This window comes from Sorex fumeus, unplaced genomic scaffold (genome assembly GCF_029834395.1).
Source record: "Sorex fumeus unplaced genomic scaffold, SorFum_2.1 ptg000047l, whole genome shotgun sequence".
Lineage (NCBI taxonomy): Eukaryota > Metazoa > Chordata > Mammalia > Eulipotyphla > Soricidae > Sorex > Sorex fumeus.
The window spans coordinates 44,571,046-44,595,603 of NW_026606104.1; the positions used below are offsets into that span (position 1 = coordinate 44,571,046).

Here is a 24,558-nt window from a genome sequence, read left to right on the forward strand (position 1 = left end):
TACTATGACTCTGGTCCCCACAGTAGATATTTCCAACTGCAGGCCAAAAAGCAAAGGGAAACTACTAACTATGGACATTCAGATTATAACCATTAAAATGGATAAAGAACATTCTTCACTCTCGGGCAGTATATATACAGGCAGCTCGCCAGACTTAATACCAGTTTACAGATCCTTGCTCTTCAGTATTCGATTGCCCCAGTTGGCAAGAAAATTGTCGGCAAGCCGGGATGTGTCTCGGTGATGGAGCACTTTCCTTGTATATGTGCTGTTCTGACTTCGATCCTCAGCACTGCTAGAAGAAGGGAAAAAATCATCTTGATTAGCCATCCCCAAAGTTTGTATTTTATTCTGACTTAGGGTCTATTAGGAACAACTGCAGTGTAATTACCAGAAGATTTGATATGCAGTTTACTATTTTGAAATAATAAAATAATCTTTTTTTCTGTCAATTGTAGCTAAAAACGAGGCTGATCGTCAGGCAGAAAAGCGAGAGATTAAACGCCGGCTCACCAGAAAGGTAAGCTATCCGATTATTTGGTTTCTTTGTGATTGCTGCCTCTCACATGTGAGTGACCTGTTTGATTCCTGTTTGATTTCCTAATGAAGAGAAGTGAATTTTAGGGTCAGTAATGTGCCTGCGAGTGTTGGAGCATGTGCTGGGTATGTTTGAGGTCTCCAGATCAATCCCTGTACAGCATAGGGTCCCGAGCACTACAGTCCTCGGGGCATGTAGCCCCCGCCATTACCAGTCACATACTACTCAGAGTTGCCTCCTGGACCACTCTCCTCAGCACTGTCGGTTATGACCCCTATTTAAAAATTAAATCTAAAGGGACTGGAGTGATGGCACAGTGGGGAGGGCGTTTGTCTTGCATGCGGCCAACCTGGGTTCAATCCCCGGCATCCCATATCATCCCCCAAGCACCTCCAGGAGTAATTCCTGAGTGCAGAGCCTGGAGTAACCCCTGAGCATCACTGGGTGTGACCCAGAAAAGCAAAAATAAATAATTTTTGAAAATAAATTTTAAAAGAATCATAAAAAATAAAAATTGAATCTAAAGGGGCCAGAGTGGGATAGCACAATGGGGAGGGCGTTCGATCCACAGAATCCCATATGGTTCACCCATGCACTGCCAGGAGTAATTCCTGAGTGCAGAGCCAGGAGTAACGCCTTAGCACTGCTGGGTGTAATCCAAAAAGTTAAAAAAAAAAAAATTTAAATCTAGGGCCAGAAAAATTGTAAAGTGGGTAAGGCCTTTGCTTCACATGCAGTCAACCCAGCTTCAATCCCTGGCACCTCATATGGTCCCCTGAGCATCACCAGGTGTGGCCCAAAAAACTAATAATGTTTTTAAATTAAATTTTGACACTGGAAACATAGTACAGCAGGTAAGACATTTGCCTTACACATGGCTGGTAGATCCCAAGCACCCCATAGAACACCCTACCTGCTGTACTATTGCTCTGGCCCCTCTCATAGGCTGTTTCATTAATAAATAAGATTTCTATAACTGAAACTCAAGCACAAAAATTTGTAAGTCTACAGCTGTACCTCATGGTGTTTCACTAATAAAAATTAATAAATAAGATTTAGGGGCCAGAGTGATAGGACAGTGGGTAGGGCATTTGCCTAGCATGCGGTCAACCTGGATTCAATTCCCAGCATCCCATATGGTCCCCTGAGCACTGCCATGAGTAATTCCTGAGTACAGGGACAGGAGTAACCCCTGTGCATCTCCAGGTGTGACCCCAAAAGTTCCTCCCACCCCCAAAGAAAAAAGATTTAGTGTTGGAGCTATAATACAGCAGGTAGAGTATTTGCCTTGCATGTGGCTAATCTGGATTCAATCCTGAGCATTGCCAGAGATGTCCCAAAACAAAAAGCAGTGATCCTCTATATTCCCAGAAAGTGATGGTATGATCTGAAGCTGAGTGAGTATGTGTTGGATATTAACCCTAAGTGTTTTAGGCTTCATCAGTTAATTACCCCTTTTCCTCTCAGAGAAGCTTACCATGCTCTTGGTAGCATCCCTAATGTCGTTAAAGTTCATCTGTAACCTTTTCTCTTTGTTTCACCTCTCATTGTCTCAGTTTCCCAAATCAGTCTTGATTATTTATCAGCCAAAACTTTCTGGTAATTCTGGACTTTGTATTTGTAGTGATTTGTATTTGAAATGCTATGTATTTGTACCTGTTTTTCTATTTCCCTATAACCTTTTTATATTTTACTATAAAGCAGTGTTCTTTGGTTAAACACAGAAAGACCATTAATGCTATGCGCCTAATATTTGGGAGTTGATAACTCTGAAATATATCTACTCCTGGGCATTAATCATAATTACTTGACTCAGGCTTCAGTTGCTATAGTTTCTAACACCCCAAAAGGGAGGTCCCTCCATGGGACTGGGATGGACCCAGGGCGAATGGCAAAGCTATCCCGGCATCAAAATGGGACAATCTAGAAAGTATAAATGCATGGTCTTGATGCAAGCTGTTACGACTTAAAAGACAGGACTCCCTTGGGAAAGGACAAGCTGAACTGGCCTGAGGAGACATAGCCTGGGATTTACGATAAAAGCCTTGCTTGCTCTCAGAACCCAGAAAACTAAGTTTTGAGGTCTTTTTCTTTTACTGTGTTTATCCAAACAACTGCAAGTACTGATAAAGAAGTAAACTTAATTGTTAACATTTACTAGAGGGAAAGACAGAAGCAATGAAGATGTCCCTGGGAGACAATGTCTCCTTGAGTTAATTTCCCCAAGAGAGTTTCCTCCACCAAATGTTTTGTGTTAATCTCCCCAAGAAAATTTCCTCTTCAAAATGTTTTATCTCTCTAAATGATCAGTCACACCTAGATCCTGTACCTCAACCCTCCCCCCCCCCCAGATGTTTTATGAATATACTAACAGCTCTGCATTAAACAGGCCATTTTCACCATCAGTCTGTGGTCCCCTGTCTCTTTGTCTCTCTGCTGGAGAGGCCTGGGGAGAACAGGAAGCAGCTCTCACCAACTGTAGCACACACATTATTTTGTGAACTCACAAGTATGGAAGTCAGACTACAGAAAAGATTGTATTGCGGCTTGAATGCATTGACCCCAAATGCAAATTTAAGAGAATACTGACCATTAAGATGCAGCATCATGAACTGAGAGGAGATAAAGATAAAGACCAAGTGATCCAGTTCTAAGCATCATCTTTAATTATGAAGCAGTGAAATCTGGGGTTATTGTTAAAATTGGATTACAGGGCCAGAGCAATAATATAGTGAGTAAGGTCATAGTACAAAGAGTAACCTTGCATGTAGCCTACCCAGGTTCGAACACAGCACCACACATCATCCCCCAAGCCCCACCAAAAATGATTCCTGAGTGCAGAGCCAGTAGTAACCCCAGAGCACCACCAAATAAAGCCCAAATACAAAACCAGTGAAAAAGGGTGGCAGTGTGACTTCAAGCCTCAGGGTTGGTCTCCTGCAACATCTGCCTTCCCAAGTACCTCCAGATATGATCCCACAATAGTGATAAACTCCTAATTCCCAGAATTTCTGGGACTAGACTCGGCTCAGTAGTGGATAAATGTCCTCAAGATGAGTCCACGGGCAGTGAAATTTGAAACTGAATTAGATGCAATTTTAAATGCATGAGTGATTCAATTAATTACTGAATTCCGGGCAGTATGAACTAAGAGCTTCATTTCTTTCAGCTCAGCCAAAGACCAACAGTGGCGGAACTGCTTGCCAGGAAGATTCTGAGGTTTAATGAATATGTGGAAGTGACGGATGCTCAAGACTACGACCGGCGGGCTGACAAACCTTGGACTAAACTGACCCCTGCTGACAAGGTCTCTCAATAGATAAATGTGCATTTTATATAGATAAAGATATGTCTGTCTCTTTGTCCATCTTTATTTGAAGAATATAAGATATGTCAAGGACATTCCATAAACCATAAATTAAAAATTGTCATTTTTGATAGTGTTAAAAATACCAGGTTGAAGAGGTAGTACTGTGAACAAGGCACTTGCACTGCATGTGGGTGACCGAGTTTGATCACCAGCACCACATACCATCCCCTAAGCACCACCAAGAGTGGTCCCTGAGCACAGAGCAGGGAGTATGCCCTAAGCACAACTGGGTATGCCCCAAAATTTGGAGGTGGGGAGAATACAGAACCCCTGCTACATCACAGAAAATTATAAAGCTGCTTTTTTTTTTTTTTTGCTTTTGGTTTTGGGGGCCACCCTCAGGAACGGTCAGGGCTTACTACTGGCTCTGCACTCAGGAATCACTCTTGCTGGTACTCAAGAGGCCATATGAGATGCTGGGGATTAAACCCAGGCCCGCCATATGCAGGGCAAGTGCCCTACCCTCTGTGTTATCACTCCAGCCACAATAAAGCACATTTTAAAACATAGTTATGTTTACAGGGGCTGGAGCGATAGCACAGCAGGTAGGGCATTTGCCTTGCACGTGGCCAACCCAGGTTCGATCCCATATGGTTCCCCAAGCACCACTAGGAGTAATTCCTGAGTGCAAAGCCAGGAGTAACCCCTGTGCATCACTGGATGTGACACAAAAAGCAAAAAATAAATAAAACATAGTTATGTTTGCAACATTTGTGTAGTATATTTTAGTAATTACCCATATTTCACCTCTTTTAGGGGAGGGCGGGCCACACCCAGAGGTGCTCAGGACTTACTTCTGGCTCTGCACTCTTGATAGTGCTCTGGGAACCATATGGAATGCCATGGAAACTTGAGTCAGCTGCATGTGAGATAAGAAACGTACCCATTATTGGGGCCAGAGTGATAGTACAGCGAGTAGGGTGTTTGCCTTGCATGTGGCTGACCTGGCTTTGATCCCCAGCATCACATATGGTCCCCCAAGCACAGCCAGTAGTAATTCCTGAGTGCAGAGCCAGAAGTAAACCCTGAGCATCACCAGGTATGACCTCAAAATAAACAAAAAAAATAGCCCAAACACAAAAAAGAAACTTACCCACTATACTGTCTCTCCAGCCCCTAATATTTCACCTTTTAATATCGGGAAAAACTCGAGTGCCAAGTATGAAATCTATAAAATCTCTTTTCTGTTATTCAAGTTTGTTGTTGTTGTTGTTGTTGTTGTTGTTTGGGGGGGGGGTTGTTTTATTTTGAGCTTCACCCAGAGATGCTCAGGGTATTCTCCTGGCTCCGTGCTCATGGACCATATGGGGTGCCAGGGAGTATACCCAGGTCGGCTACATGCAAAGCAAGTGGTGTCCTGCCCACTGTACTATTGCTCGGGCCCTATTCAAGGGTTTTGATTTGCTGGAGGCCAAGGTTCCCTTAGGCATGAATGGTATCAGAGGGGTGATGTCTGTCAAGCTGGGGTGCTGCCACAGATTGCAGCCCCTCACACAGTTAAACTCAGTTGAGAACAGAGGGCAAATCACTGCTCTGCAATAACAGATGCTGAAGCATTTTTGTTTCTACCCCACAGGCTGCCATAAGAAAAGAATTGAATGAGTTTAAAAGCTCAGAGATGGAAGTTCATGAGGACAGCAAACATTTTACACGGTAAGACAAGACCCAGCTAAGTGGAGCTCTAGCAAAACGCAAGAGTACCAGAGGGACACTGATGGGAAAAGCAGGACTCAGTGCTGACTGCAGCAAGACTAGATTACTAGATGATTTAGCCTGTACTAAATATAGTTTTATAATTTAATCCTGTTATAATCACTGGGGTATGTTAATATCCCCCTTTTCTTTTTCTTTTTCTTTTATTTATTTGGGGTTGGAGCGATAGCACAGTGGTAGGGTGTTTGCCTTACAAGCGGCCAACATGGCCGACCCGAGTTCGATTCCTCCACCCCTCTCGGAGAGCCTGACAAGCTACCAAGAGTATCTCGCCCGCACGGCAAAACCTGGCAAGCTACCCGTGACGTATTCGATATGCCAAACACAGTAACAACAAGTCTCATGATGAAGACGTTACTGGGCCCACTTGAGCAAATCGATGAACAACGGGAGGAACATGATACCGTGATTTATTTGGCTTTTTGGGTCATACTCAGGGTTATTCATGATTCTGTACTCAGGAATTACTTCTGGTGGTGCTTGGTGGACCATATGTGATGCTGGGGATCGAACCCAGGTTGGCCATGTGCCGGGCAAATGCCCTCCCTGCTGTCCAATTGCTCTCGCCCCAGTGTCCTTTTTTTTTCATTTTTCTTTTTGGGTCACACCTGGCAATGCTCAGGGTTACTCCTGGCAGTGCTGGGGGGACCATATGGGATGCTAGGAATCAAACCCGGATCGGTCGTGTACACGGCAAATGCCCTATTTGTTGTACTATCTCTCCAGCCCCCCTTGACATATTTTGATTTAGTGTTGATGGTGTGATCAAGAAAACCTACTCAGTACTGAGCCAGAAAGATGATACAGCAGGTAGGGAACTTGCCTTACATGCAGTTGGCTCAGGTTTAATCTCCAGCACCCTGCATGATTCCCCGAGCACCACCAGGAGTGATTCCTGAGCACAGAGTCACTCTGTGGTTTAATTCCTCGGCACCAAAATAAAAAAAAAAAAGTGACAAAAGTATCTGCATTAGTAATATGGCTGTTTTGGATCATCTTTTATAACTGCCATCATTTTTTTTTAATTATTTGTTTGTTTGTTTTTTGGGTCATGCCCAGCGATGCTCAGGGGTTACTCCTGGCTCTGCACTCAGGAATTACTCCTGGCGGTGCTTGGGGGACCATATGGAATGCCAGGGATTGAACCCATGTCGGCCGCATACAAGGCAAACGCCCTACCTGCTGTACTGTTGCTCCAGCCCCCACTGCCACCATTCTTGATGCTGCGGTCTGAATGAGTAACCCCCAAGCATTACTGAGTATGGCCCCAAAAACAACAAAAACAAAAAATAATAATAACAACTCACCTATTACTTTAGGATCAGCTAGCGACAAATGGAATCAGTGAAAGTATCTAAGTGAATCTCAGAACACTTCTGAAAAGGCTTAATGTAGAACCAGAGAGAGAGTACTGAGATCAGGCGCCGTGCCTTGTACCTGGTCAGCCCAGATGCAGTCTTCAGTTCCACATGATACCCCAAGCACTATGCCAGGAATAGCCTCCAAAAACTGCCAGGTGTGGCTTCAAAACTTACACGTATGTGCATACATATATAAATATGTACAGACATGTAAGTAAAGGAGCGGAGCGATAACACAGCGGTAGGACATTTGCCTTGCAAGAGGCTGGCCCGGCCGAGCCGGATTCAATTCCTCCACCCCTCTCAGAGAGCCCAGCAAGCTACTGAGAGTATCTCGCCCGCACAGCAAAGCCTGGCAAGCTACCCATGACATATTCCATAGGCCAAACACAGTAACAACAAGTCTCACAATGGAGACGTTACTGGGCCCGCTCGAGCAAATCGATGAACAATGGGAGGACAGTGCTACAGTGCAGTGCTATGTAAGTAAAGAGGTGGACAGAAAAAATTCGTCCAGGAAAACAGACTGAGAAAAGCAATTAAGAAAGAAGGAGAACTATGGAATAGATACTGTTATGGAAACAAAGGGGTTTCTTTAAGAAGGAAGGGAGGGGCCAAGGGGATAGCTCAAAGGGCTAGTGTCCATTCTTTACATGCAAGAACTGCAGGGCCTCCTGAGCAGTGCTGGGAGTGATCATTGCACACTTCTGGATGTGCAAAAGAACCAAATATTAAAGATGGAGAAAGGAGAGTCAGGAGCATCAGATGCTATAAGAAACTCAAGTAGGACTGGAGAGATACAACAGCAGGTAAGGGCACTTGCCTTGCACACCGGCAACTTGACTTTGATCCCTGGCACCATATGTCCCTCAACTCCCCCTCAGGAATTATACCTGAACACAAAGCCAGGAGTAAGCTCTGAACACTGTCACTGCCACTATCCTCCTGTTGTTCATCAGCTTGCTCGAGCAGGCCCAGTAACGTCTCCATTGTGACACTAGTTACTGTGTTTGGCATATTGAATACATCACAGGTAGCTTGCCAGGCTTTGCCCCACAGGTGAGATACTTTCGGTACCTTACCAGGCTCTCCGAGAGAGGCGGAAAAATCAAACCTGGGTCATACAAGTTGGCCACATGCAAGGCAAACGCCCTACCCACTGTGCTATCGCTCCAGCACCACTGGGTATGGCAAAAAAAAAACAAGAAAAGGAAAGAGCAGGACTGCAAGGTCTTTGTGAACTCGTACCATGGCATGCCAGGGCCAGAAAGTGCAGAAGGTGATGGTGCAGCCCATCAACCTCATCTTCAGATACTTACAAAATAGATCTCGGATTCAGTTGTGGCTTTATGAGCAAGTGAATATGCGGATAGAGGGCTGCTTCATTGGCTTTGATGAGTATATAAACCTCGTGTTAGATGATGCAGAAGAGATTCACTCAGAAACAAAGTCAAGGAAACAGCTGGATTGGATCATGCTAAAAGGAGATAATATTACTCTGCTCTAGAGTATCTCCAACTAGAAACCATGGGTGAAGTGAGAAATCGCTGAGAAGATGCTGCAGTTTATTTTTTAGCTGTTTCTTTGGGGAAAGTAGTTTTAAAACATTTATTTTATTTGGATCATCATTATGTTAATACCAATGACAATAAATGGTGGGGGATTGTTTCTATTTGAAAATAAAAGGAAAGAAAGTCAGGTAGATTTAGAGCAGACCTGGGGGCCAAGGATGTAACTTCGTGGTAAGAGCACATGCCTTGAATGTGTAACACCATGAGTTTAGTCTCTGATACCACACACATGAATAATCAGGGGCTGGAGAACTAGCAATGCGGACTTGCCAACAGTCCAGGTTTGATTTCTAGTACCACATACATGGTCCCCTGAGTACTACCAGAAGTTGCCCCTGAGCACTGCTAGGTGTTACCAAAACAAAGCAAAAAGGTCATTAGAGTGAAGAAGATGTGATTGTTCTTTGTTGTTTTATTATTATTTTTTTTTAATTAAAATGTAACATTTCTGTGGCTGGGCTCTAGGTCAGGTGTCTGGACACTTATGACAATGCAGTCCCTTTAGCACCTCTGAGTGGCCCAAAAGACAAAAACAAAGAAAGAACACAGTGTTATTAGAAATAATATGGTGAAGTGTAAAGCAGGCCAGGGATGTTGCTCAGTGGCAGAACACATGCCTTGCATGTGTGATGAGGCCCTTGGGATAATTCCCCAGGCATCCCCCCCCACAAAAAAAATAAAAATAATAATAATAATGTAAATGACAAAGTGCAAAGTGATCTGAATATTAGTAACGTGGATGTTTCTGGTTATTCATCTTTTTTAGCTACCATCGTCCTTGATGCTGCAGCTGAGCGTGGAACTGAGCGGCCCCCTGCCCCTAGCAGTGCCACTCGCTGCTTTAGGATGACATGGAGAGAACATCAGCGCTTTGGGGCACAGACAGAATTGAGTCCCGGGGGTGGGGTTCTGGGGTGAACAGTACTTCTCTGAATGTAGCGTTTCACTGGAATGGATTCTCACATGCTGCCTTGGCCAGACCTAACCCTTTGTCAGCGCTTCCGAACCTTTTCACTTCGGAAGGCTCTTCCCCCAGCAGCCACCAAAATCCCGGGCCCCCTGCGGTTCCGAGTTTTCCAGGCTATCCCACTCCGTCCTTCCAAGATGCCCACCAGCACTGAGGCAGGGTCCCTGCTAGCCTCACCTGCCCTGAGTAGCAAGGAGCAACCCAGTTGGCGACGCAGGGATCCCCCCAACACCAGCGCCTTCATGCCACGCTGGCAAACACCACTTGAAGCACTGCACTGTACCTCAGGCATAGCAGTCCTGCCCGCTCAGGTCCCCTCAAAGCGCGCTCAGGGCTGACAGCCTCTTCCTTTTGGGCACAAGTCATCTGGGTTTTGTTTTTCTGTTATAATGAAAATGATCTTGAAATGATGGGAATTTCAGTTTTTCCTCTAATCAACATGCTGGTTGACAGCCAGCCTGTGATAACGCACAAATGCTTGCTTTGTACAGAACAAAACCAAACCCAGAAAGACCTCTATGTTAATGCCAGCTTGCCAAGAAACTGGCTCACAGCTTGAATTTTACAGGCTTTTTGTACCAAATAATCCTCAGATTCACTCTGACCAGCGGATGTGCTCGCCTCCACAGAGCCCAGTGATTAATAGCAGCTGTGGACCTCTGCGTGCTGTCAGTCAGAAGCACAGCAGGGCGCTGGGGTGCTCAAATGCAAAAGGCCTTTAGAGAAACAATCTGGGGTGACACAGTTGCGTCCCACTGGCCCCTTTTCTCACAGCCTTTTCCCCTCTGCTGCACCAGCCCGCCTCACTTCCCCGCTGCAGCCAGTGTGCTTAGTGCCTGCATCGGGCCCAGCCCCACCCCTTTTTGTATCTGTAACATATATTAATTAGTTGTCCTAAAACAGATGATTCAATTGCTTTCTTCGAATTTTTACTAAGAACTGTACAGCCTCACTATTTTTGTCTGATTCCTACCCGCACTCTGTGTGGAAAATTATTTTCTATGCAGCCAGAGAGATAGTACAGCAGGTAGGGCACTTGCTTTGCACATCGCTGACCTGGGTCCATCCTCTGCATTCCATATGGTCCCCTGAGCACCACCAGGCCTAACTCCTGAGTGCAGAGCCAGGAGTAAGCCCTGGGAAAAACTATTTCTATTTTCTATTTGACTGATGAATGTGGTTTTTCCTTTATTTCTTAAAGTTCAGGAAATTAATTATAGCTTCTGCAGTCTTTGTTCTATATGTAATCTTTGCATAGGGTGTCTTATGCCCCCCCCGCCCCCCACTAAATCACATCCATGTAAGATTACTGAAAAATCAGAGTATCAGGTCAAAACAAAAAAATTAAAGTGACCTTAAGAGGCAGTATCTTCTCGCTGTATGGGGGACAGGAAGGTGGACACCTCAGTTCCCATCAAGTGCTTTACAGCTCTGAAGATCTGCTGCATTCACCTCATCTGGAAGCTCACTCACAAATACAACTGAGGAAGCTGCAGTGTTGATAGAGGTCTTTAGAAAGTGACCACACAGCCGCGCTGACCGACTGCTAGCCTTTCCGTCTGCTGGTTCGGAGATGGCTCAGCGGCTGCCCAGTGCTCTCTGTCTCAGGACTTTTTCAGACTTTTCTTACACTGCCTTTCCTTCCCTTCACGTGCCAAGCTTGAAGCAGGGTTTGGTCTCCTGCTCATCTGCTTTACTTGTGCCACCAAGGAATCTAGTTTATCTTTCATCTCACTCATGTTCTTTAGTAATATACTTTGGGGTCAACTTTTTCCAGGTGTTTTTATATATATATATAAATATATATATGGATGGATGGATTTTGTGTTCCCCTTCCATGTAAGTAACAATTCACAATCATAATGTAAAGAAGAGATTAAAAACTTGATGTATTGTACTAGATGCTTTCCTAATGTACAGAATCTCCTTGTAAAATAAGTAATTGCATTGTATATCAGTCTTCCCATCTATGTTAATTATTGAAATATTTTAGAATTTTAAAAGACCATGATCTGTGTGAATTATTTTTTTGTGTTCTGGTTTCTTTATTTAAAATGTTTTCTACTTTATTTAAAATGTTTTCAGTCAAGGGACTGGAGCAATAGCACAGCAGGTAGGGTGTTTGCCTTGCACGCGGGTGACCTGAGTTCGATTCCCAGCATCCCATATGGTCCCCTGAGCACCGCCAGGGGTAATTCCTGAGTGCAGAACCAGGAGTAACCCCTGTGCTTTGCCAGGTGTGAGCCACAAAGCAAAAAAAAAAAAATGTTTTCAGTCAAGAGACAGGAGTGATGTATACAGAGGTTGACTCTTTGCTCAGAATAACTCCTAGAGAGGCACAAAGGACATGACTCTGGTCAGTCACATGCAAGGTAAGTGCCCTACTCGCTATACTCTGTCCAGTGCCTCCCTGATCAGTTCAGCACTGGGTTTCAAGCCCTCTCATTGTCTCCCAGGTCTGTCATCACCCATTCTCCACCCCTGTAAGTTCCTTCAAGTTGTAGCTTAGATTTTAACTCCCTTGAATAAATGCTCCAGCATTAGCAAATTGTTCATTTGTTCTACCCTCGAGATTCTCAAAATTTTTATTTATTATACATTTCAAAATGACCCAGTACATACTAACATTAATGAAAATTTTAATGAAAATTAACTGTTTCAAAACTAAAAAGATTGGGGCTGGAGAGATAGCACAGCGGGTAGGGCGTTTGCCTTGCACACGGCTGACCCAGGTTCGATTCCCAGCATCCCATATGGTCCCCTGAGCACCGCCAGGAGTAACTCCTGAGTGCAGAGCCAAGAGTAACCCCTGTGCATCACCAGGTGTGACCCAAAAAGCAAAAAATAAATAAAAATAAAGGCAAATATTAAAAAAAAACTAAAAAGATTAAACTATAGAAAATTTCTATAGGCCAAACCCATCCTCGGACTATAGAAATTTCTCAGTTGGCTGGGGTTAAAAATTCTTCATTCTTGGGGCTGGAGTGATAGCACAGTGGGTAGGGCGTTTGCCTTGCACGTGGCCGACCCGGGTTCGATTCCCCAGCATCCCATATGGTCCCCCGAGCACCACCAGGAGTAATTTCTGAGTGCAGAGCCAGGAGTAACTCCTGAGCGTTGCCGGGTGTGACCCAAATAGAAAAAATTTGCATTCTTTTTTGGGGGTGTTGGGGGTACACCCACCTATGCTCAGAGCTTATTCCTGGTTCTGTGCTCAGAGATCACTCCTGGTGGAGCTCATGGGACAGTATGAGGTGAAAGGGGTCAAACCCAGGTTTGCCAAATGTAAGGCAAGCACCCTATCTGCTATTTTATTTCTCTGGCCCTTCATCAAGAACATTCTTGAAACCAGGAATGTGGCTCAGAGCTTACCTCATATGTATGAAGCCCTGAGTTCCATCAATCCTTTGGACCAGCAGTTTTCTTTTAAATATGCTTTTCAACTACTTTTCTTGGAGGGGAGGGCTTACTCTACACTCAAGGATCAGGGGACCACAAGTGATGCTGGGGATCAAAGCTGAGTCAGCCACATTTAAGGCAAGTACCCTACACACTGTACTATCATGCCAATCCTACAACTTTTTTATTTTTTAAAAGGGGGCATGTTGGCCTGTTCCCCCTGGCGGCCTGGTGGTTGCCATTCTCCAGAGACCACTGGACAGTCAGGTTTGGGCCCACAGTGACAAGACACATGGGGCCTCACAGGATGGGGGTGGAGCCGGCCCTTTCCTCCCCATCCCAATGAGATCCCGAGTCGCTGCCCATGAATGGCCTCTGGCTCTTGATGAAGCTGCTTAATGGCCATGATCCCAGAGACTCAGAAACAAATCTTGAAACCCAACGACTTCTGGAAGAAATGCATCCGGACCACGCAGTAGGTTACTGTCACCAGGTCACCCCAGGGGGGAAAGGGTGCTGCCCCTCCACCTGCTCCCCCTTGGCGGCTCGGTGGCCACCATCCACCAAAGACCACTGGACTGTCAGGTTTGGGCCTGCAGTGACAAGACACGTGGGGCCTCACAGGATGGGTGTGGAACCGGCTCTTTCCCCCCCACCCCAACAAGACCCCAAGTCACCGCCAACAAGTGGCCTCTCTGGCTCCTGATCAAGCCGTTTAATGGCCATGATCCCAGAGACTCAGAAATAAATCTCAGAACCCAGCAGCTTTTGGCAGAAATCGTCCAGTCCCTGCAATAGATTACTGGCACTGGGCCACCCCAGGTGGGAATAGGTTTCGTGCCTTGGTCTGTTCCCCAGAGGCCACTGGTCAGATTTGGGCCCGCAGTGACAAGACACACGGGGCCTCATGGGATGAGGGTGGAGCCAGCCCTTTCCTCCCCATCCCAACAAGACCCTGAGTCGTCACCCAGGAATGGCCTCTCTGGCTCCTGATCAAACTGCTTAATGGCCATGATCCCAGAGACTCAGAAACAAATCTCAGAACCTAGTGGCCTTTGGCTGAAATGCATCCAGACCCCACAGTAGGTTACTGTTGCTGGGCCACCCCAGGGGGGGAAAGGGTGCTGTCCCTCCACCTGCTCCCCCTTGGCAGCTCAGTGCCCACCATCCACCAGAGGCCATCGGACAGTCAGGTTTGGGCCCACAGTGACGAGACACGCAGGGCCTCACAGGATGGGGGTGGAGCCAGCCCTTTCCCCCCCCACCCCTATGAGACCCCAGTCTCCTCCCACAAACGGCCTCTCTGGATCCTGATCAAGCTGCTTAACAGCCATGATTCAAGAGACTCAGGAACAAATCTCGGAACCCAGCAGGTTTTGGCAGAAATCCCTCCAGATTTAATTGTTAAAATTTTGGAATTTCAGAATCATGCTGCCACTACTGCAGTCACGCAACGTCATATGTTATTCATAACCAGCAATAGAAAACAAATTGTCTACTGTTGCCTTTTCAGCAGATCTGAGTGTTGGGGTAAAATTCCAAATAATAATGGTGGGTCTGGTGTCAAAATATTGAATGTGATCAAAGTAGAGAGAGAGAGAGTAATGTGGAAATCATCTGTCCCACAGGTAGGGGGAGGTTATGGGATGAGGGCATACTGGGGTTGTTGGGGGTGGAGAATGGGCACGGGTGAAGGTACGGGTGTTTCATTGTATGACTGAGACTTAGACCTGAAAGTTTTGTAACTACTCTCACGGTGATTCAGTAAATAAAACTATAAAAAATGAAAAAAAAGTAAGGTGGAGTTCATGCACAATTCAATCAGCTAATCAGTGGCTGAATAAATAGCAGTACTCCTACATTTAAAAAAATTATACTGAAAAATTTAAAAAAATATATACTGAACTGCATCTCAGGTTTATTTTTTTTTAATTTTTATTAGTGAGACACCATGAGGTACAGTTGTAGACTTACTGAAAAATATTTTTTTAAATTAAAAAAAAAAAGGGGGGTACGTCCAGTAATGCTCAGAGGTTATTCCTGAGTACAACTGGTTGTGGTCTCAAAATGAGCCAAAAAACAAAAGCTGATTAATAATACCAATATCTTGACATTATTGGGATAGTAAATGCATAAAAATGTACAGGAGGTACACCAGATACTTTCATTCTAGCCCAGTTGCAATGACTGTATGTTAATTATCTAATATTTATTCATCTCTTACTACAAATGTTTTCATGTTGCAACAGTTCATGCAACATCTCTTTTTGCAGAGTGGGGGGGCACACCAGGAGGCGCTGGGGGGTAATTCCTGGCTCTGCACTCTGGAATCACTCCTGATAGTACCTAGGGCATCATATAGGGTGTAGGTGCAAGACAAATGCATTATACACCATACTCTTTCCAGCCAGTTACTGGTTTTTGTTTGTTTGTTTTTAAAATAGGGAGGGGTTTGCTGGGGGGCAGAGCAATTGGTAGAGCACTTGCCAAGCACACACCAGCGCTGGGTTCGTGAAATCCCTTGCATCCCATATGGTCCCAGAGCATTGCCAGGAGTGATTCCTGAGCACAGGGCCAAATGTAACCAGGTATTGTCAGGTGTGGGCCCCAAAAACACTGATAACAGGGCCAGAGAGGTAGTAAAGGTGTTTACTACCTCACACCAGGCCAACCCTGGTTCAAACCTTGACCCCACATGATCCCTAAACACTGCCTGAAAAAGAGAGAAAACAGACGTTCTTTTCCCTAAAACAATGTTTTATGTGCTAATCACAAAGCTTTTTCCAGAGGAGATCCCATATTCTGCTGAACCAGGAGTATCCCCCATACACAGTCCAGGGTCTGGCCCTAAATCAAACAAAACTGCAAGACGTAATTCTCAGTTTTAAATTAAATTTAATAACTGTTATTTCAAGCTATAATCTTAAACAGTGCACACATAGTTGGAGATGACACCCAGCGGTAGCACATTTCTTACTATGAGAGGCTGGATTCAATTCCTTGGGCCTGCAAAAATAAATAAAAAAAACACATCCACTTCTCTTGGCGTTTCGAGTACGTAGTTACTCTATTCCAGCTGACTAGGAATTAAACGAGCACCCCTGAGTGGGTGTGCCCCACCTCCCCCTAAAGGTGTTTCTAAGCACATAATTCATTTCTAAGCATACAATTCAGGAGAATTTAAGTACATTTAGATTGCAGTGCACTCTGATACACCTCCACGTTTACCAAACCTTTACTTCACACTAGTTGGTAGAGGCTCACTGCCTTCCTAGACCGTTTCCCCGGGAGTCTTTTTATTTTTTCCCTTTTTGGGGGTCACACCGGGCGATGCTCAGCGGTCACTCCTGACTTTGCACTCAGGAATTACTCCTGGCGGTGCTCGGAGGACCGAATGGGACGCAGGGGATTGAGCCCGGGTTGGCCGGGGACAAGGCAGAGTCCCCACCCCCTACGCTGTCGCTCCAGCCCCTCCTCGGGAGTTTTGGCCCCTTTCACTCGCGCGTTCCAGCACCGCGAGACTCATGGGCGGGGCAGTCGGCGGCAAATTCCCGGCATCCTCCGGGGGCTCTCCCAGTTCCGAGCCTGCGCGTGGCGCCGCGCAGGCGCAGTCGCCGTACCTCGACTTCCGCGCGCTTCATTGCCTATAAATAGGCCTGCCCCACCGCTCTCCGGTCTTTCTGGGCCCACGCGCTGCTGGAAGTTCCTTCTTGGTGAGTGTGCTTCCTTATCGCCCCCTGATTGTAGGTCTCGGGATCTCATTCTCGGTTAGTGCCTTCCGGAGGGCCACCCTTCCCTAGAAGGGCCGCCCGTGCACGTGCAGCGGGGCCGGGATTGGCGGCTCTGGAGCCCCGCGGGGAGGCCTCTGCTGGCGCCGGGCGTGCAGGGCCACGGCCCGACCGGAATGCTCTCTGCATATGGCATTTGCACGTGAGTTTTTAAGTACGATTGAGCGGGATTTCTTGTTTCCTGGGGGAGCTTCTGATCGGCAGCCAGAGCTAAGTAACTAATTGGCTGCCAACCGGTTATGGGGCGGAATTTAGACGAGTGCATGGAATTTTAGGTGCTGTCCTACGAGGGCAGCGACTGGCGTGACCAACGTGGATATCCCGGGAGGTCACTCTCCCCGGGCACTGTCCAGGTGGCGTAAGGGAGCATAGGGCTCAGCCCTGTGATGTACAGTCCCATTCCACACCGTTGGAGATCAAGCCGGGCCTCGAGTCTGCGCCTGCATATTCCTACAGCTTCCCAGAGTCCTCTGGACTATGACTGGGGAGACAAACCATGCAGGAAACAGCTCTTTAGAGCACCCAGTCCGTCTGGATGTAAATTTGAAATCATACTTTATTTTAACCCACTCTGTCTACTGGTGGATTAAGCTCTTGATCTTGTTTTGCAGCTTCTGAAGCAATTCCACATGATCTGGCTTGGTAAGTAGATCTGATTGCGTTCGTATTATTTGACTTTCTCTGAAAACAATTGAGTAGGATTTGGTGTTGATTTGTATCAGATACGGAGTCAGAGTTTGCCTGGGTTACATTTAAGCGGGATTCATCTGGTAATCAAGGAATTGTGGGACTTGCTAGACTTGAGATAATTCGCACCATTTTTCAGTGGCTCGTTATAAGCTTGGCTGTCTGCTGATTGATGTGTCTTGTCGCCTGTTAGATTCCAACGTGGATATCCCGGGAGGTCACTCTCCCCGGGCACTGTCCAGGTGGCGTAGAGGAGCATAGGGCTTGCCCTGTGATGTACAGTCCTTTTCCACACCGTTGGAGATCAAGCCGGGCCTCGAGTCTGCGCCTGCATATTCCTACAGCTTCCCAGAGTCCTCTGGACCATGACTGGGGAGACAAACCATGCAGGAAACAGTCTCTTAAAAAGTTATTGTTTTCCTTTTTTTTAATGGGAGAATGAAGTTTCTGAGTTTCTTTTCTTGTTTTCATTCAGGAAAGAAGAGGATCCAGATTTCCACGTAATCGGTTGATTTCAAATTTTAGATTTCTTAATTTGGTAGAAAGATAAAATTGAAGGATGTGTACTGAGGTATCATTTTGAGATGCTGAGCTAAACTTTTTAGCACCAGTTACACTGAAAGACGACCTTTCTAAAGAATGCCTGCATTGCTGGTGGGGGTGGTTACATCAATGCTTAGGGATCTCTCCTGGCAGTGGTTGGGACTACATAGGCTATTAGTGATTAGATTCAACGAAGTCTAATCCATTTTTTTTATTGTGTAATTTCTGGATGGGACATAAAAGCCCCTGAAAAAGTGATCTTGTGATGTATTGATGAATTTCAATAAAGGTCCTTGCTTGTTTCTTTGTCTCGTGTTTTGTGCATAATAGCTCCTGGACAGGGTTGGGGTGTAAGGGTGGGATGCTGACTCTTTGAGAGTTACAGAGTCATGGTTTGGTGCTGCTCAGTTGCTTGTTTTCTACAATAAATGAGGCAATTGGGAAAGGTTGAAATTGTGCAGCTCTTGTGTTGGGCCACATGTCAGCCTGCCTGAAAGTGATGTGGTAGCTGAGTCACAATGGAAGCTTTGTCCAGACTGCCCCTGCAGAGGAGAGTCCTGGGGGATGGGGTCCTAGCGGGGAATCATCTAGAAGGTAGTCTACACCACTTGTCCGACCCAGTTGGTGTCTGGTCATGTGACAATGCGGGGGTATTAAAACTAAGGTTTCTGGATGTTTGGCCATCTAGAGCTGATGTAAAAAGAGTAGTGGTCCACCAAATCCCAGCACCGTTGTCCCCAAGCTTTGGGTGAACCAAGGTAAGTTTGTATGATTGTGCATGTCAAGTGATTGCTGCAGCATTGGTTTTGAAGGCTGTTATTTGTAGGCCATCTCATGACTTGACTGAAACCTTGGGTTATGTGTGTACATATGAATTGCAGTGTTTTATTTGGAAAGGCATTGGGCCAGAGCTAGCAGTCTTTGGTTACTTGAAAATCTATAGCAGGCCAGAGTGATTGTACAAGTGAAGCTTGTCTCACACGCAATTGACCTAGCTTTGATTACAGCATTAGAGTACCCTGAATAGGGCCAGGAGTAAGCCTGTTCTAAAATCTAGGACATGAGTCCACTGTCAGAATCCTGCCTGGGGCTGGGGGAAAGTGCAGTTAGGATAGAGAAGGTACCATTACAACAATAATGGTTGGAAGGCTTACGCGGGAGGTGTGTGCTGAAAGTGGGTAAGAAAATAAGGCTTATGGCTTCTGCTACCTGCCATAAATATAAGCAGGCTGGGGGTGGGGGGACAGGAATGCTTTCATTTAAGACCCAGATTTGACTTGTTCCTGTAGGTGGTTGCAAGCTTCTATTCCTAGTGTCATATGGTCGTGCCAGCACCGCTGGGTGCACAAACAACTACCAGATTTATTGCTGTCTTAATAAAATTTAAATGAAAATATTTACAGGGCCAGAGCGATAATACAACGGGTAGTGCGTTTGCCTTGCACTTGGCCAACCTAGGTTCAACTCCCGGCATCCCATGATTCCCCAAGCACCACCAGGAGTAATTCCTGAGTGCAGAGCCAGGAGGGACCCCGGAGAATCACTGGGTGTGACCCAAAAAGAAAAAAACTATCTTATGAAAATTGCAAAAATTAAAATCCTTAGGGGCTGTAGTTACAGTACAATTGATAGGGTGTTTTATCTGCATGCCCCCAACCTGGTTTTTATCCCCAGCATAACTTCCAGTCCCATGAGCACCACCAGGAGTGATTCCTGAGTGCAGAGTGAGAAGCAACCCTTGAGCATCACAGGATGTGGCCTAAACCAAAAGTCTTAAAAATTAAATCCATAGTGGCTGAGATTAGTACCAGGAGGTTTGCTCCATGGCTTGGAGGTCAGCCACACATGCTAGAGGAAAAGGGAGCTCATATAGAGAAGGGAGCACCAAATAAAGGGTGTTGTGAGGATCCTCCCAGGATGGGAGAAGCATGCTGAAAGTAGACCATAGGCCAAACATGATTGCCATTCAGTGCCTCTTTCACAAACCACAGCACCCAGAAGGAGAGAGAGAACAAAAGGAAATGCCCTGCCACAGAGGTGGGGGGATAGGGGGTGTGAGGGATACTGGGATCCGTGGTGGTGGAAAATGGGCACTGGTGGAGAGATGGGTATTTGATCATTGTATAATTGAAACCCAAGCACAAAAATTTGTGAGTCTACAACTGTACCTCATGGTGCTTCACTAATAAAACATTTTTTAAAAATACAATTTTTATGACACAGGTGGGGGTGGGCACTGGTGGAGGGATGGGTACTCAATCACTGAAACACAAGCATGAAAGTTTGTAATCTGTAATTGTTCATCACAATGATTCATTAATAAAAATTTTTTAAAAAATTAAATCCATATACCATAGGAGATGGGATTAAGGAGTTACGTCTTAAGATCTGGCCCCCCGTTGTCTTCCAGGAGTGATCCCTGATGAGCACAAAGCCAGGAGTAAGCCCTGAGCACCACCTTGGTGTGGCCCCTTCCAAAAACTGTTGGCAGTGGACATACCATTTATATTTCCTGCATGATCCAATGGAAGGTGCTCTTGAGCAAAGTATCACCAGTTAGATATATTTACTGATAATATCCAAGTCATCCAGTTTATGAACAGCCCTTCTCTTTTTTTTTTTTTCTTTTTCTTTTTGGGTCACACCCGGTCACGGGGGTTACTCCTCGTTTTGCACTCAGGAATTACTTCTGGAGGTGCTCAGGGGACCATATGGGATGCTGGGAATTGAACCCAGGTCAGCCACATGCAAGGCAAATGCCCTACCTGCAATGCTATCACTCCAGCCCCACAGTCCTGCTCTTAACAAGGCCTTGGTTTTCAAATCTTAATATAAGGTGACTCAAGGTTAAGTCACAGATGCTTGAAAGTTATCTTTCTTGAGCAGTGTCATACTTTTTGTCATGACTGAAGGTTTTCAAATCTGTTACTTGTTGGTGGAGGAGGGGTGACCCACATCCAGTGGTGCTCAGGGCTACTGCTGGTTTTGTGCTCATTGATACATATTATCCTGGCAGTGCTCAGGGATAATATGTATCAATGTCAGGTAGCCCCCAAATTAAAAGGTTTTTTGAGGGGGCTTTTGTGTTTTGCAGCCATACCTTGCAGTGCTCAGTAGAGCCAACTGCTTGAGCAACATGCTGAACCAGGGATCTGACCTAGGCTTCAACATACAAATCATGTGCCCAGAAATAGTACTGAGAAATAGTACAGTGGGTAGGGAGTTTGCCTTGCATGTGGCAGATATCCATATTCAATCCCCAGCATCCCATATGGTCCCCTGAGCACCACCAAGAGTCATTCCTGAGTGCCAAGCCAGGAGTAACCCTTGAACATTGCCAGCTGTTGCCAACATAATAATAACATGGGGAGGCTAGAGGGATAAAATAGTGAGGTGCTTTCCTTACATGTAGCTGACCCAGTTTCAATTCCAGGTTCAATTCCCAACATCCCATATGGTCCCCCGAATCCTACCAAGAGTGATCTCTGAGCGCAGATTCAGGAGTAAGCCCTGAGCATTGCTGGGTGTGATCCCAAAACCAAAAAATATGAACTATAATAAACCTTGCTATTTTTACCACACTGTCTGGAGGGAAGGTGCTCAGTGAAATAAGCAGTATTAGTGTTTTCCTACAACCTGAGAATTTTTTTTTTAATCCTTTTTGGGTCACACCCAGCAATGCTCAGGGGTTACTCCTGGCTTTGCACTCAGGAATTACTTCTGGCAGTGTTCAGGGGACTATATGGAATGCCGGGGATCGAACCTGGGTCGGCCACATGCAAGGCAAACGCCCTACCCACTGTGCTATCGCTCCGGCCCCAACCTGAGAATTTTTAAATTTTAGATCAAATTTTAAAGTAGGTCTTAGGTAACAAACTGGATAGGAAAATATTCAAAAGTTCTGAGAGAGAGTTCAACAGGCTGGAGCACATTCTCAGCATGCAGGAGGCCCTTGGTAGCTCTTTGGCACTGGATGGATGCCTGAGGACCAGCAGAGTTGACCCCCTGCACAGAGGAGAACCGTGGGTTGTGGCCCCCAAACAAAGAAAAGTCAGAGTAGCTGAAGCAATGCTGTCCCGTGTTCTAAGACCCACCCATTTTAGGAATACAACCCGCAGAGCTGGAGAGATTGCTTAGAGAGATAGACATGCTTTGTATTCTGAGGCACAGGGTGCCCTGAGCATTGGGAGGTGTGATCCTAAAACTCCTACCTGCAGACCTTTCCCTACAGGCTCTTCTGGCCTTTCCTTACCTGTAGGCAGATAGTCATCCTTTTGAAGTCTGCCTTCCTGTGTCTGAACCCTGATACAATTCATTGCTGTTCATGTGACTTGAACTAACCAACCTTTCCTATCTTGACTTCCTCATCCATAAGAATATCTTTTGGAGGAGAGAGAGAACAAAAGGGAATGCCCTGCCTCAGGGGTGAGGTGGGATGAGGGGGAGGGGGGATGCTGGGAGCATTGGAGGTGGGGAATAGGCACCGGTGGAAGGATGGATACTCAATCACTGTATGACTAAAACCCAAGCACAAAAATTTGTAAGGTCAACAACTATTACCACATGGAGTTTCACTAATAAAAAATTTTTAAAAAAATATCCTTTGGGATTATTATGAGAGATGAGTTAGTTTTGGGAAAATTTGTTAGTCTGATAGTAGTCACAGCTTGTTAAATAGTGCCTTACCTGCTATACAGTCCCTCTGGTCCCTGGAGCCATGCTTTATAATGTAGAAGTTTCAGGTTTGATCCCTGACAACCATATGATCCTCTGAGCACTGCCAGGAAAGAGCACCAAACCAGTATTTTCTGCACACCATCAGGTGTGGCCTAAAAACAAAACCCCCAAATATTAAGTTTCAGACACATGTGTTGTCAGTACATGTTCCCAACACACATGGCACCAGCGCTCATGCTGCTGGGCACATGTCACATACATGCTGCATGCACACACACACACAACCCATATCTCCATACCTGTCCTCTTGAGATGTGTTCTTTTCTTTTTTTTTTGCCTTTTTTTTTTTTTTTTTTTTTGCTTTTTGGGTCATACCCAGCAATACACAGCGGTTACTCCTGGCTCCGCACTCAGGAATTACTCCTTGTGGTGCTGATGGGACCATATGGGATGCCGAGGATTGAACTTGGGACAGCCGCGTGCAAGGCAAACGCCCTACCCACTAAACTATCGCTCCAGCTCAAGATGTGTCCTTTGGGCCCCTCCACTCTAGAGAGGCCTGTGTTGAGCACAGGTTTTATCTCCCTTTATTTCATAATAAACCTGTTATGTGTACTTAAAAAAATCTCAGTACCTGTTGTAATGAATTACAGACCTGCTGTGTGTCCAGCTTCTGTCGACTATAAAGTCTAGATGGGATGGGCCATACACATCTGGGCTTTGCATGTGGGGGTCGCAGGTTTGATCCTGGCACCACATGGTTCCCTGAGCACAAATCAGGAATAGCTCCTGAGCACCAGTAGGTGTGGCAAAAAAAAAAACAACTTTTAAACTAAAGTAACCAAGGATATTGGTGAAGGGAAGTGGACACTGGTGAAGGGATTGGTGTTGGGATTGGTGTTGGAACATTATACATCTGATACCCATTCATGAATAACTTTGTAACTTTGTAATTCATGGTGACTGAAAAAAAACAAAACTAAAGTCATGGTGCAGCAGAGATGGTTTAGCAGACAGAGTGCTTGTTTTGCATATAGCTGACCTGGAGTGGATTCCTGGCACTCCATATGGTCCCCTGAGCACCACCAGGTGAGACCGCAAAACCAAAATAATAATAATAATCACTGTCACTGTCCTCCTGTTGTTCATCGATGTGCTTGAGTGAGCCCAGTAACATCTCCATTGTGACACTTGTTACTGTGTTTGGCATATCTAATATATCACGGATAGCTTGCCAGGCTTTGCCGTGAGGGTGAGATACTCTCGGTAGCTTGCCGAGCTCTCTGAGAGGGGCAGAGGAATCGAACCTGGATCGGCTGGGTCGGCCACATGCAAGGCAAATGCCCTACCCACTGTGCTATCGCTCCAGCCCATAATAATGTAATAATAATCACTGTCACTGTCACTGTCCTCCCGTTGTTCATCGATGTGCTCGAGCAAGTCCAGTAACGTCTCCATTGTGACAGTTGTTACTGTGTTTGGCATATCGAGTATGTCATGGGTAGCTTGCCAGGCTTTGCCATGCAGATGAGATATTCTCGGTAGTTTGCCGGGCTCTCCAAGAGGGGCAGAGGAATCAAACTCGGGTCGGCCATGTTGGTCGCTTGCAAGGCAAACGCCCTACCTGCTGTGCTATCGCTCCAACCCATAATAATAATATAATAATAATAATGTAATCAGAGCAATTGTACACTGGGTAAGGCATTTGCCTGGCACATGGCCAACCCAGGTTCAATCCCTGGCACCATATACTGTCCCCTGAGCTCCACCCTGGGTGATCCCTGAACAGAGTCAGAAATATACCCTAAGCACTGCTGGGTCTAGTCCTAAAACTAAACCTAATAATGGGAGACTAGCGGGGTTAGATCACCTACCTAGGTTCACAAGAGTAGGGCGTGGATGACCGTCTAGAGTTTGAACTCTCGGGCTGGAGCGATAGCACAG

At 45.8% G+C, this 24,558-nt stretch overlaps 2 protein-coding genes, 1 long non-coding RNA gene and 2 other non-coding genes across 9 annotated transcripts in view; all 5 read left to right on the plus strand.

Annotated features, from left to right (window-relative positions):
- The window catches only part of PHACTR4 (phosphatase and actin regulator 4), a 104,919-nt gene extending 93,393 nt beyond the window's left edge, over window positions 1-11,526 (plus strand). For all 5 annotated transcript variants that reach the window (XM_056123584.1, XM_056123582.1, XM_056123583.1 and 2 more), the window contains 4 exons: window positions 459-520; window positions 3,708-3,845; window positions 5,485-5,561; window positions 9,320-11,526. In XM_056123584.1, coding sequence (XP_055979559.1) covers window positions 459-520; window positions 3,708-3,845; window positions 5,485-5,561; window positions 9,320-9,335 — 293 coding nt within the window. In that variant the 3' untranslated portion in view covers window positions 9,336-11,526. The remainder of the gene's footprint in view (window positions 1-458; window positions 521-3,707; window positions 3,846-5,484; window positions 5,562-9,319) is intronic.
- LOC130032010 (small nuclear ribonucleoprotein E-like) lies at window positions 8,218-8,531 on the plus strand. Its single transcript, XM_056123593.1, has one exon. It carries the CDS (start codon window positions 8,232-8,234, stop codon window positions 8,487-8,489), a length of 258 nt encoding a protein of 85 aa, XP_055979568.1. The 5' UTR covers window positions 8,218-8,231; the 3' UTR covers window positions 8,490-8,531.
- Window positions 11,527-16,596: 5,070 nt separating the features above from the next.
- LOC130032013 (uncharacterized) lies at window positions 16,597-18,239 on the plus strand. Its single transcript, XR_008793721.1, has 3 exons — window positions 16,597-16,632; window positions 17,319-17,349; window positions 17,870-18,239. It is a non-coding gene; the product is annotated as an uncharacterized LOC130032013 (long non-coding RNA).
- On the plus strand, window positions 17,015-17,218 carry LOC130032200 (small nucleolar RNA SNORA73 family). The gene has a single exon (XR_008793755.1). It is a non-coding gene; the product is annotated as a small nucleolar RNA SNORA73 family (small nucleolar RNA).
- On the plus strand, window positions 17,591-17,793 carry LOC130032201 (small nucleolar RNA SNORA73 family). Its single transcript, XR_008793756.1, has one exon. It is a non-coding gene; the product is annotated as a small nucleolar RNA SNORA73 family (small nucleolar RNA).
- Window positions 18,240-24,558: the final 6,319 nt, after the last annotated feature.